At 38.8% G+C, this 13674-nt stretch overlaps 1 protein-coding gene across 3 annotated transcripts in view; it reads right to left on the reverse strand.

The window, feature by feature from the left end:
* Window positions 1-46: 46 nt before the first annotated feature.
* Window positions 47-13674, reverse strand: part of efr3a (EFR3 homolog A (S. cerevisiae)) — a 134240-nt gene continuing 120612 nt past the window's right edge. For 2 of the 3 annotated variants that reach the window (XM_044218574.1, XM_044218571.1), the window contains 5 exons: window positions 10589-10674; window positions 10118-10166; window positions 9506-9609; window positions 9320-9369; window positions 47-8200 (listed from right to left, as the gene is read on the reverse strand). In XM_044218574.1, coding sequence (XP_044074509.1) covers window positions 8095-8200; window positions 9320-9369; window positions 9506-9609; window positions 10118-10166; window positions 10589-10674 — 395 coding nt within the window. In that variant the 3' untranslated portion in view covers window positions 47-8094. The remainder of the gene's footprint in view (window positions 8201-9319; window positions 9370-9505; window positions 9610-10117; window positions 10167-10588; window positions 10675-13674) is intronic. The other variant, XM_044218572.1, reaches the window with a different exon arrangement.

The following is a 13674-nucleotide window of genomic DNA, read 5'->3' on the forward strand; positions in this document are numbered from 1 at the left end:
CCTTCAAAAGAAAAGTAACAGTAATAAAGACATCACAGCTCGCCAGTATTGATAGAAATGTTTTATTTTAGTCTCGTACATTAATCTTAACACACAATTTACCATTAAATAGAGACTTTGTAATAAACCGGAGGCTCTGCTGCCGTTGTGGTTGGATTTAATGTACAGATTTGTTGGTTCCACAGATTTGTCAAAAAAGAAAAAAAAAAGCTACGTCTGCTGTTACCAGATGAAAACTTTTAAGAAGTTTATCCTAATAAGTTTTGAAAGATTTTAAAAGTAAACTGAAGGATTTTCTGAACACATTAGGGCTGAAAGAATCTGTCGGTTAGTCAATTAGTTGATGTACAGAAAATTAATCCACAAAATTTGATCATCTGTTACATTTGTTTGTATTTTTTTCAAGCAAAAATGTCAAATATTTTCTGGTTCCAGCTTCTCGAATGCGGGGATTTGCTGCTTGTCTCCGTTTTATATCATTGAAAATTGAACATCTTTGGGTTTTGGACTGATGGTTGGAAAAAAACAAAACATCTGATAACGTCACATTGGACTCTGGGAAGTTAGGCTGGAGATTTTTCATTACTTTCAGGCATTTTATTGACACAATCAAATGACAGATTGTGACAAAATAAACTCAAAAGCTTTCAAACACATCACATATTCTAGTAAATGGACCTTTGAGTTGAGATTATTCTGTCACACATACTGTTCCCGAGGTTGAGAAGATCACGCTCAAATCAATAGATTAATTGATAATGAAAATAGTTTTCAGACCCCACAGTCAACTTCCCAGAGAAAAGACTGTTTGGTGCTGACAAGATTATGTGGTTTCATCCAAGAAAATAGTCGACCTACAAATTAGTGAAACTGTGTCTCAGCTATTTTGCAGACTTTGTCGTTTCTGATTAAACATGTTTATGGATGAAATGAACGAAGCAGGAAGGGTCCAAGGAAGTCAAACGTCTTTCACCAAAACAATATAAAAGTAGTTTGTATGTAAACTGTGGAAAATGATACATTTAGGACTTTTGCACATGTGGAACCGTTCAGATCTTAAGTCAAATTTAAACCCATTTCCTGAACAGCGGGAGCAGAACCTCAGCGCCGTCTAGTGGTTAAAATCATCATCGTGTTTGAAACCAAGCCAAGCTTTAGCAGTTTGGAAACAGAAAAGTCTGTCACTGTGAAGGCTGAACACAGACGTGACACCTGTTATCTCTAAAACTGGCACAAGAATACAAACTGTTGCATCACAAACTTAAGAAAACATCATCAGAAACTCAGTTTTTTTTGTTGTTCTGTTCATTTTTCTGCAGAATTCAGTGGGTAAACTGAAAAAAGTCCATCTTGAAAAGTGAAGAAAAGTTTATCACGTCAATTTTTTTTTTTTTGTCCAGCATTCTGAAGTAAGGCAGGTCAGTAGTGATATTATTTCACCCCATTTACTGAGTTCTTCTCGTCTTAATTATACGATACTAAGACTTGATACTGACTTCAATCACCAGTCAAGAGGGCCACTTTTTACAGTTTCACACAGAGTTATTCTTGAATACAACATTTCACAAACCGAACACTGGGGAAAAAATACCTCTGATGATCAGCTTGTACCGAACACTGATCTGTGCTGATTCATTTTTGCTGTAGTACCGGGTACACAGTGATCAAAGTGCAAACACAATGTCATATTTCATTGTGACGGTTATTAATTGCTCAGCATTGTATTTTAATATGTGGTAATACATCTGCTGCCACTAATGAAATGATTACTGTTGATTTATCAAAAGTAGCAGAGTTGACTCATTCACAGACTGATTGATTTCTGCATCCAGCTAAGCTTTAGACTGTTCTGAGATCATTCACTCTAATTTAAACATTATTTATCAGCCACACATTGACTAATGAGAAGAAGTTGCAGCTCAGGGCAGATTCAGGTGCAGAGAGAATGTGTGCATTAACTAGATCTAACTCATCTGTCATCATCTCACACATATCCATTCTATGCTAATCTAATTATGGGTGAAGCTGTGAAAATTCAAATTGCAGCCAGTTTAATGGACCATGTTTACACAACTTACAACATGGGAATGACATTTTATTAAGTTGTTGTTTCCCGTTATGTAAAATCTTTCTGAGCAAAACATCAAGTTTAATACTGACTAACCTTTCACTGTCCTGTCAAACATACTGATAGTGCAACATGAAAATAGTTAGTATTAAATGATTTTCTAATGGCCATTATTATTATTATTCTTTGTCTTACTTCTTTTTGGGGGATAATCCTGCTCAGTTTTGGAAAAACAGTTCCCATAATGCTTGGGGGCAGGTAAACAGGAAGTCTATTGTTGCCATGGATTCAGTGAGTTAGCCCCTTTTTTTTTTAAAAGCCTATATTTGTTTACATTTAGTCAAATTGGAACCATTAAAAATATGCTGTATTAGCTATTAGCACTTCCTGTCCATGTACAGACAGCTGTGACTGGATTACTTTGATAATGATGAAAACTTGATTCTCAGGCAAGTTCTGCAGTTATAAGGAACTTTTTCTATGATTTCTAAGCGGTTTTATGGACGTTTATTCGCTATCAGAGATAATGCTATCCTCTGAAAGTGCAAGTCACACCGAAACTAAAAATGTGTATTATGTCTTTGTTCAGATTTGACTTTTGTCTCTGAGAGAGTAACGCTACGATTTGTGACGCAAATTGCAGCAATCAGTCGTAACGTCGTAAACGAGCTGCGCCACTGCCGACCGTGCTGATGAGTGGGTGCCTCACAGTTTGAAAACCTTTATTTATTTTTCTATCATGTGTCAGACGAAGCAAGACATTTTGCAAATGACCTCAAAGTCTGAGAGGATTTTATATCCAAAACTTGGCTGATGACCGAGTCTGAGCCGAAGCTGCAACTTCTTGGGGGGATATCTAGATGCTAAAATTAGCAGATTGCACTGATTTACTCTACTTCTCTGCAGTATGCAAAAATAACTGATATCATCTGACTATAGATATAATATTCATACATTTTTAATTCATTTTTTGAAATGATATAATGGATTCTAAAATAATACAAAAAAAATCAAGTAACATTTTCATAAATGAGACCATTTCTCCCACACTGATAAGAACTGCACAATCCCATTGAAACCCTGAACCGTCGACTTCATAAACAGAAATCTAAATTTAAAAATAAAAATAAATCAGCATTTGTCTTCATCTTGATAAATGTGATGGACAAGAATAAATCTCCCAATCTCTACCAGGCAACAATTTAACGATACATGATGCATAAAATGTACAAAAATATATGCTATACTGCTATAATGACACATTCATAGAGGAAGTGATCATGTATTCCAGCTGCATCTAAGCAAACAATTCATCTACTGTCAAAATCGTACTTTTCTCCAAACTAAAAATCAGTGACGTTTCCACTGTGCTGGTTCATTTTTCATCAGTTTGAGAAAAAAACTGACTTTAGGATTCAGTCGATGAAATGACTTGTTTAGATGGATTTTTTTGTTTCAGCATATACTCCCAGCGCCCCCGCAGGGGTCGACAATGTGATATTAAGATTTCATGCAGTTAGTTCATATAATGCATGTTTTTAAGTAGATCTATGATATTAAATCATAAGAGTTTGCATTTAAAGCTAAGACGTTACACAGTACAGATATACACAAAAGATAATGCATCAGTTTAATGTATCAGTGGAGGATATTTTTTTATACAGAGGAAAATATCAAAGGGATTTTTATTTCCTTGAGGCTACTCTGCTCAGAATTGTGTCCTTTCATTTGACAATGGAGTACAAACTCTACCAGTAAACTAACTTTTCAGCCACTACTCATACCGACTGATTTATTCCAAACATCAGCAGCCATTTGCAGTATGATACAAGCTGAATATCGCATCCAGAGCAGAAGACATTAACAAAGACTCCATTTACACCTGGTATTGAGCTGCAATCTGTGTAACAATGTCTGATGATGGGCCTTTGCATTTACACCCACATTGTAATCAGAACTCAATATTCAAATTAGGAAGGCGAAGCTAGCAGACATGTCAACAAACATGGTGTGCCTCAGGTGAAGGGAAGCGTTGTGGGATGGTCTTGAGGGTACGTAAGGCAAGGGTCATGTGACAAACAGACAACCGAAGGCATTCGTAGGATACTCTTTTGGTACTTTTACATTTTTCGCTGCCAGATTGACCGGATTGGAGTTGAGATTAACTGGCTCGGCTGAAACATGCTTCCCCGGGCTGCACGTATTACAGAGTGCACAGGTGGCAGTCTGAGAGGTTCCCATATCAACCAACCAATCAGCTTGCGTGTTAAGACTTGGGAGGTGTGTGCATCTGCTCCTGTGCAAGCCTCTGGGACCGACAGTTACCCATAACCCCCTTCTTTGCGTAGGTCTGCATTTACGTTAACATCTAAATTTCCACGACTGCTGGTTAAACTCCATCTGCTGGTGATACGATCGAACGCTCCAGAAAAGCTACTAAATTAATCTTGACCGAAGATTGTTTTGTCTCGGTTTTCGGTGGCTTTGCTAACTAGGCTAACATTACTTATACTGTAAGTAGGTAATCAGAGCCAGTGGAGAAGCTTGCTACACTAATGTTACCACTGATCACATGACCCTCGAATCAATACCAGGTCGAAATGGGGTCAGGAGCTGCTTAGCCGTCAAACTGGCTTCTGAAGAAGACAAATTACCAGCCAAAGTTCAAATGCAGCAGGCTCATGTTGGTGATTTCAAACAAAGCTCACTTAGCCATCCTTTCTTGTTTGGGAACACAACCTGCGCTCAACAACATTTAACATACAAAACCACCTGAAACTTTCCCGGTCACGTATAAAACAGCTGCCACATCCTGCTCAGCAGAACACAAACACCTCAACTATTTCTTCCTCGTCTCTTTCATTCAGTTTTCCATCTTGTTTCTCCGTCGTTCATCTCATTCTGTACAACTCTAAACAGAGAAAAGGTGCAACAGGAACCGGACTAAACAATTCCCCTCCACAAACTAGTCAACTGATATAGCTGAATCTTTTGAGGATACACTTGCAAACAAACCAGTCATCTCTGAGTGAAAGAGACCTTTCACACTGACCTTCAACCTTGAATACAGCAGCAGCGCAGATGTGCTCTGCACAGCTGGGCTCAGACCAAACGATGGCAGCAGGTATCTGCCTCCAACTGGAGGGATTTTTCTTCCTACACTGAGCTCAGATCAGAGGAAATACTGATAACCATCTGTTATTACAGATCACAGCTGCAGCTCCACCAGATATGAATCGTTCCAAAAACGCCTCCTTTACCCTTTTTGGAAACAAAAAGTGGCCTTGTGGTAACTGTTGAAAAAGCACAGATGATTAAATCCTCCAAAATGTCACGGCTTTGTATCCGAGTGGCTGAAGGCTGGTATTGATATTAATACCTTCAGTGGGGAGGTTAACTTTGATGAGGTGTCAGCTGCTGCGGGTCTCTTATTTTGGAATGAAACTGTCCATATGGCTGCTCACAGGACGCCGGCTCTGATAACATCCAGTTTTTTTTTTTAGATTAAGACATTTTGAATTCAGGAAACAGGAGGGGAACGACTGCTGTCTTTGGCAACAAAACATGTTTTGGTTTTTTAGAAGCTGTGAAAAAAAAAAAAAAGCTGTGAGGAGTTAAAAGCTGCTGGTTGAACTGGAGATGCACATCGCCAACGTGCCAACTGTGCACAGAGAGTACAGAACAAAGTCATCGTGCCGGACAAACTCTTATTCCACAGAGAGATACCGTTTGTAGAGTTCACATGTACATTCAATGTCACAAACTAAGAGCGCTTATACACTCGATTTTAACAACTCGTATGCATTTACAAGCGGCTGTCACATGAACGGCACTGTCTACATAGTTGCCTGTGTTTGTGTGTGCTTGGGTGATTTAAAGTATATCCACCAGGGGGGCAGATGAGGACTGATTCTGGCCAACACCAGAATATCTTTAATCTGGTTTTCGACCTCTGAATCACCGCCCAAATCTCTGATTTCTTCAGCAATTGAAAAAGGTCTGGCGTAGTGCCCACTGATGGTGGTTTCTGCTATTTGTAGAAATAATCAACCAATCAGAGCTTTGTATGCAGGGTTAAGTATGGGGACGTCATCTTCCCAGTAGCCAGCTAGCTAGCTAGCTGCCTAACTATATCCATAGAAAATAGCGACAGAAAAATGGCGACAAGTGCGATTGAGATAGTTTTAGGTTTTTGTTAGTGAACTTACAGTAATATGAACTCTTAAATTGCTAGATTTCTTCCTCCAACAAGAAATCGGCTAACATAAACACAAGGTAAATAAGTGCTGTATTATGTTGAGCTACAGTACAGGTACAGAAAAGTGCCAGAACATGTGCATGAAATTATTCCCAATCAAAAATTAATCGTCCCTCAATGCAGGTCACATCCCTAAAGAGATCAAATGTTTCAGTATATTGCAGTTAGAGTTTTGTGCTTATTCTGTATTTTCATGACGTGCTGGCTCTAAAGACATTTGAACAATTAGTCACATTTTATCAGAGTCCTCTGCCACAAGATCTTAATTCAGAAGGTTTCATTCCAAATCTTTTGGATATTTTTTTTTTTAAATTTACAGTTAAAAATGAGTCTGTCCAGGCTGGTGATGCAGATTACTGTTTCCTACAAATATATTTTCACATTTTTGCGATCTCTCCCTACCAACCATTTTGTTGTTGACTTGTTCAGTTCTGAGGAAGACCTTCTGATGTCACGGCCGCTAAAGACTCCAGATGTCTCTTAGAGCTACTTCACCACAGGCAGGACATCATGCTAAGACAATGTCAGGTTTTGGTTTATGAAACTGAATACCAACACAGAGGGAAAATGCAACATTTTGAAAAAAAAACTGGTAAATGAACACCGACTGCTGTGAGATTTTCTTTACCAAATGGGAAATCTTTGTCTTCGTAGCTCTACAATGTCAACTGTAAGTCTAACTTTGCAATCAAATTTAAATGCAAGTCAAACCATTGACCAAACAGGTGTTTTGACAGAAATAACATTACCGGTCACCAACCATGAGCGAGCCATTTCTACTGAACAGTGTTGAAAACGAAACTCTCTTTGGCTTTGTCTTTGTCTTTTGAGCCAAGCAGACATGAAACTTAGCTGGTTGTTGAAGTCATTTCTGATGCTTATTTACCTAAAAGTAGCAAAGATTAAGCAGACTGATTAGACCGAACAGGTTGTAACAGCCGTGCAGCAGTGAGCCTAAAACTAATCTGCCTTCTACTACCAGTGAAGTTTTTTCAGTTTGTCTAGCTGACAGCTAATATATTGTACATTTCTACTAATTTGTGACTGCACTGACGCCTACTGATCAACATGAGAACAGATACTTGTTACTGAAGAAGGAGCATTACAGCTAAGACCAGCCTCTAATTTTAAGTCTGAAACTGGTTTTAGCCTTTCCTACAAGAGTTTAATTTTAGACTACAGCTTATGTACAAGGTGTGAAGCTTTGGCTAGACCAGAGATGATAGACTGGATCAGAGTCATGCTGGGAAGCAACATCAGATTCAGCATCTACACACTGAAATCTCAGAGTGAAAGCTGTTCATGTTCATGTTTTTTGTTCTTGGTGACTCATACGTTTAGTTCAGTTTCAGGGATGTGAGTCAGGGAACAAAGTGCGGCAAATCAGTTCATTTAGAGCTGGAGGGATTAATACAGGTCTACTGTAAGCTTAATTAAGGATCAAAGTATTTAAAAAAAAGAGCAGGAAAACATGCTGCAGAAGTTTTAATAATAATGAGTGGAAAGTGGAAATTAGAAACTGATAGAGTTTTACGTGAGATTAAGGAAGTTTCGTTTTTTGGATAGGTAACTCCTCTTTATATGAAAATAAAAATGGCTGTTTTGCTGCATTTTGTGTTTCTGACAGCATCCCTGACACCTTTGTGCTGGTCTGAATGGAGGAAACTGGAGTGCAGATTATGATTGTGTAGTTCTTTCTCAGCATTTGGAATTTGGCATTTTGTGTTTCAGCTATTTTTGTGGAGGGGTGTGTGTGTGTGTGGTGTGATCAGTAGACGCACAGGTCTGGAAACTTCATCTCGTAGACGGGGACAGACTGGTGCTGGGTGGGTCCCGCTGAGATGGAAACCACTCCGGACGGGCTGGGTGGAGGCCTGGGAAGGAAGATGTTATATTGGTATTTCCATATTGAAGAAAATTAAACTGATGGATGATGACTTTTCTAGTCTTGGATCGTCACGATAAGTAAAATGCAAAATGTTTTTAATTTTATGTTGGTTAATTTGTTACCTAAATGAAAAGAGTTCATCCTTTCTTACGGTGGTTATTTGAGGACATCTCGTATTAAGCTTGTCAGCCTCAGCTTTAAACTGTTAGACTTCAACTTCCCTCCGTCTAAACTGGACTTGTAGCGTTGTTTATTCATCTCATCCCATCAAACCAGCAAAGTAATGCTAACACAGAACAGTGTCAGAGAATGCTTAGTGACGTCAGAAATGCAGTGGTGTTTTTTCAGAAGAAGCTACGCTGCCCATGTTAAGTGTAGCCTGCTGGCCTAACACAGGGATATGTTACGCAGTGCAGCAGCATGGGGTTTATGGGGTGTTTTCTAACAACAAAGCAGCTCTATAGCACAGAGGAGTAAGATATATAAGGCTTTAAATACATACACAATACTTGTAAGTAGGACACACTCATTGTTGGTTTTAGTTTCTTCAGGTAAAATAATACAAAAAAATTATGCCAGCATTATACCTTGACAGTCTGTTGAAATGCTGATGTTTAGCATGTAAAATGTAACGTGTCAGCAATGCTAACAAGACTTTAAGGACTTTGACTTTATCCCACGATGGGGGTCATTGTGGGATAAAGGAGGTAGCCTATATGGACATAGTTACACATATGAAAAAAGAAAAAACTACTTGAAAGTAAACATCATTAAGTTAAATGTTCACAATTAATGTGTTAGCATCTGACATGTAATGTTTAGCATATTAGCATGATTCCATGGAAATTTCAGCTCTTACTTAGATGTCATTACTTTGGTTCTATGTACACAAGACTACAGATGTGTGTGACTGTCCCTTTTAGATAAATAGATGAAAATCTACAACACATAGTGGTCTAGGAAAACCACTGACGATCACAATCACACAACAAATCTTCTGACTATCTAACAGGTACTCCGTCAAAATCAAATCCTAAATTCAAGCTTATGAAACAAAGCCATTTAAAAAAGTTATTAACAACAGCTGTAAAGAAAGATGACTTACCTAATTGTAAGTTCGAAAATTTGTGCCAGCCTGTCGTGCAACATGTTCGCCTGGACAAAACAAGAGTTTTATTAACAAACAATAATAGTAATTTTAGTAGTAATTTAGACACTGATAGTTCATTCCTGAACACTCATCTTATTAACAATTTCACTAGGGTTTTTTCCTCTTTACGGTGTTTTTTACCTTGGACTCGCAGTGGGCAGCAATCTCCTCGAACGGAGCTTTCTGAAACTTCTCCATCACCTGACGCCTTTTCTCCCTCTCCTGCTCCTCCAGACCGGTGGTATCTGACAACAGGTGAATTACGCGTCAGCTGGTCAAAAGAGTTATATTCTAACTTTTCCTCACTACACTTTGCTTAGCTTCAATCCCACTGCATTTAAACTTACTTTATGATGACAACAGTACCCAGGTGGCACTAAGACATATTGAGCTTATATTCAGCAGTCAAAGACTTGAGAGACAGACGAATACAAGCATTGCTTGCATATATTTTACAGCTCACACATCAAAGTTAAGTTGTTTTCTCATGAGCAGAACAGTAAAAATATATTTGGAAATGTTATAACCATGTTATGACGGTCAGTAAATCTTTATAATTCACGGGACATTACTGTCAACATTTTGGCTACTTGTCAGAGAAGCATTGGCCTGAAGGACGATGGAACTCTTGACAAAAAGCCAAATCGTATATTTCATTGGTATTCAGGGAGACACTTCACCGAGTCCACAGAAAGGTGAGGGGAGGCTTAAAGCAAAAGTTGTGTAGTCTCAAGTAATTGTCTTTGATCTCACCGATGGCCTTCTTCAGGGTCTCGAATGTGATCTCCTCAGCCAGCTGGGACTGCAGAGGAATAAAAACACAGCGCAATCAAACAAAGATCTTCCCCAAAACATGATGACCACCACCCCTTAAAGGAACATTTTGTGTTATTACAACCTTTACCTTACTTTGTATAAATCTGTTCTAACTGGTTATGAAAATACATTAGTCTGTTGGGTGAACAAAGAGGGCTACATCAGTATTGTTGTCACTGTCGCTCTAATTTAAATGTTCCCCTTCTGAGTCTTAATGGTTTTATGAAAATAGAAATTATTGGTACATACAGTATATCTAATATCTCTATATTGGGTTTTTTAAGTCTCCTCACCTTTTTATTTACCACCACCTCCCTGCCCAGGAGTATCTGTGTGTGTGTGTGTGTGTGTGGTGTGTTTCTGAAACTGACCTGTGACATTGTCCCTCTCAGGGAAAACTAGACTGACCTTGTCTGGAAGGCTGTTAGACATGATGTCCACTTGAAGGGAGATTGTGTCCACAAAACTCTTCCTCCTGGTCAGACGGTCTTCATCTGCAGGACGAGAGACAGTTCAGCCAGGGATCTATATCAGCTTTAAATCCTGATCCATGCTGGGTAAACAGTGAATGCACACACCGGCACAACAGGCAACTTAAGGAGCACATTTCTAAGTAGCAAAACGTGAAGTCTAAGTTTTCCCGTCCGTTCAACACTAAAGTGGCACTGCCAGTTCAATCTTTGAGCTTCATGGTGCGTTCAAATGCAGTCGTGTTTTCCACGTCACAACAGACAAGTTGTGATGAATGCTGAGATTTCTTTTAAATGTCAAACCCCATGAATTATTTTGTCTACTTTTTGTCTCGTTCCTAAACATGATTCTGAAAACCAGTAAACAGAAAATGATTCACCGTTTTCAAAAAGATAACAACGGGGCGTCGATTTTTGTCATCAGTTGCCAAGCAGCAGTGTGCTCACAACTTTAATGACTTGACAACAATGTCCACATTATGGACTCAATTTCCCAGCTGAAAACATGAACTCTTGTGTTACTTACAAAAACTATTAACTACATTTTTCACATTGACAAAATGAGACACATTTAAGTATTAACATACTGATGATTTACATAAGGAACTATCACAATCAGTAAGTTACTAAACTCAAGAATTGCTCTTAACTTTACCAGTTTGACACTCATTTCTATGACCAACTTTTAGTCAATACTCAGAAAGTACGTCCAATGTACTGTATGACCGATAACATGTACCAACAGTCATTACAGTGGCCAGGTGACCAGAAGAGCTCACAGTATCGTTTTCATTAGGACTACAAAACCACTCCTGTCCAATCATAAATTGCAGACTGAATTTCCACAAGTAGTCATCAAAGAATAAGATGACATGGGGCATCCTTGTAGCACCACAATACTTCATTTACAATGGCATGTTGTGACACCTTTACCTTTATCAAAAAATTACAGCCCCCGCGATTTGGATATTGCACTCGGCTATATTGCGATTTCGATAACATTTTGATTAATTGTTCAGCCCCAGTTTTCACTGCATTTTTGTTCTAGACCTCACGACAGCAATGAGCAATGTTTTTCTCACAAGCGACTGCTTGTATTTGTGTGAATATTGAGTGTCTTCTCTCAGAAGCTAAAGAGGAAGTACTGTAGTGTGACATTGTTAAATCATGTCAAAACCACTTAGGAAGAGGTCAAGGCTTTTTTCAAGACTTTGACACGAGAGGCCGCTGTTCATATCCCATCTCCTACCAACAGTCAATGTTTCTTCAAACCATGAAGACAATCTGTCTTTAACCTGAACCAAGTAGTTTTGGTTGCCTAAACTCTCTCTCTAAAGGCACTGACATACCACCCTTTTTGTCATGTAGGTATGAGACCTTGTTGATTTGTTCTTCGAGGCCAATTGATAACTGCAGTGACTTCTCCACTCCGTAACACCAAACTCCATTTTCCACACAGCCAGATTTATATTCTATTATGATGTTCTAGTTTAATACAACACGGAACAAATCCATCTGATCCTGCAGAGCGATAAACTTCTCAGGTACCTTGTCCCCAAGGAGGGCCCGTCTTAATACCGCCGCCTCAAGCACTTCAGTATTCATCCACACTGCACTGGTAAAAATAAAAACCGCAGAAGTACAGCTACTTTCTCAACTCGAGAAACAACACGTCAAGGTCATCTGATAAGGGCCAGAACAGTAACAGATCAGATGAGGTGTGAAAACAGACAGACAGGAGAAACAGAAAACAGCAGCACGTTATAATTGTTGTTAGCATGAGTCACGGTGACCTTTGTTGCGCACTTTGAACAGGTATGACTCAGCAGCCGGCCTGGAGGCACTCATGAGAAAACTGATGTGAATAGACAAGAGGTGAGACACAGAGACCGAGTTGTGTGTTTGCATTTCTATTATACAGTAGTTTTGGCTTTGGGTCACACTCTTATCTATAATACAGAACTACACCAGAATTATCTTTAATTTTAAGATCACTGACATAACAAGAAACTAGCAGTTAGGACCACAGACCAAAAACTCAGGAAAGGTAAACTTTGCAGTTTTGTGACAAATCTGCACCAACATGACGGTTTACTAAAGACCTGACTGTGCAGTATTTCAATTTAATAACAGTAGGAGTTAATCTTGTTATAGAGCTAATGTAGATTTATTGATCAAATTGACCTTAAAGCACTGTGAAACAGTACATTTCTTGTCTTTAACTCTAATCTCTGCTCCAAAACTAACTGTTAGCTAGCAGCTAGCTAACAGGTTGTTTTAGCGAGTGCAACTCGAGTAACTAAACCCCCAAACCACTTTTTTCAGCTAAAAACCAACGTGTATGGATATTTAGTAGTGTTGTTGATGGATTCAGGTCCAAATCTTGACATTTTAGTGCAAAGTATTTAATTCTACATATTGTGTTGTAAATATGCATAGCGACTGCCCTCTACAGGTTGAAACCCGGCTATTGAATTTTGCTATTGGCTGATCTGGAGGCAGGTGACGTATATGGTGGCAGCTTTCGTCACCAACCAACCCCCCAGCCTTCCAGCACCAGGCACGCGAAACTCAGATAAAACTGTCAAACTAGGCAGTGCTGATCAAATATGAATCAAGACTCTGTTACTGCATTGTCCATTTCTGGCCTAAAATGTTTTCAGAAACACATTTTAGTGTACTGTTTAGCTGTAATTTGAGAAAATTTGCCAAGTTTCCAAAAGATACACTTGATAGAAAGTATTTACAACAAAACTAAATGAGCTGCCAGTGGTTAGTAAACTGAAAAACACCAAATAAATCAAAAGAATCAGTAATACAATGATCTGTTCCCAGTGAAAACCAGCACGAGTGTTGAACAGAACTGAGCTTTTTGGGTATGTGGCAGCCCTTTCTTCAAATTTGATGCCTGGGCTTGATCAGCACCATAATTAATGACAATGCTGTGCCGAAGACTTCTCATTGTGTCAACAATTGCATAATATTGTACATATGTGGTTCAATTTACATAGAGTCATATTTTAG

The sequence above is a fragment of the Siniperca chuatsi genome, linkage group LG13, assembly GCF_020085105.1.
Source record: "Siniperca chuatsi isolate FFG_IHB_CAS linkage group LG13, ASM2008510v1, whole genome shotgun sequence".
Lineage (NCBI taxonomy): Eukaryota > Metazoa > Chordata > Actinopteri > Centrarchiformes > Sinipercidae > Siniperca > Siniperca chuatsi.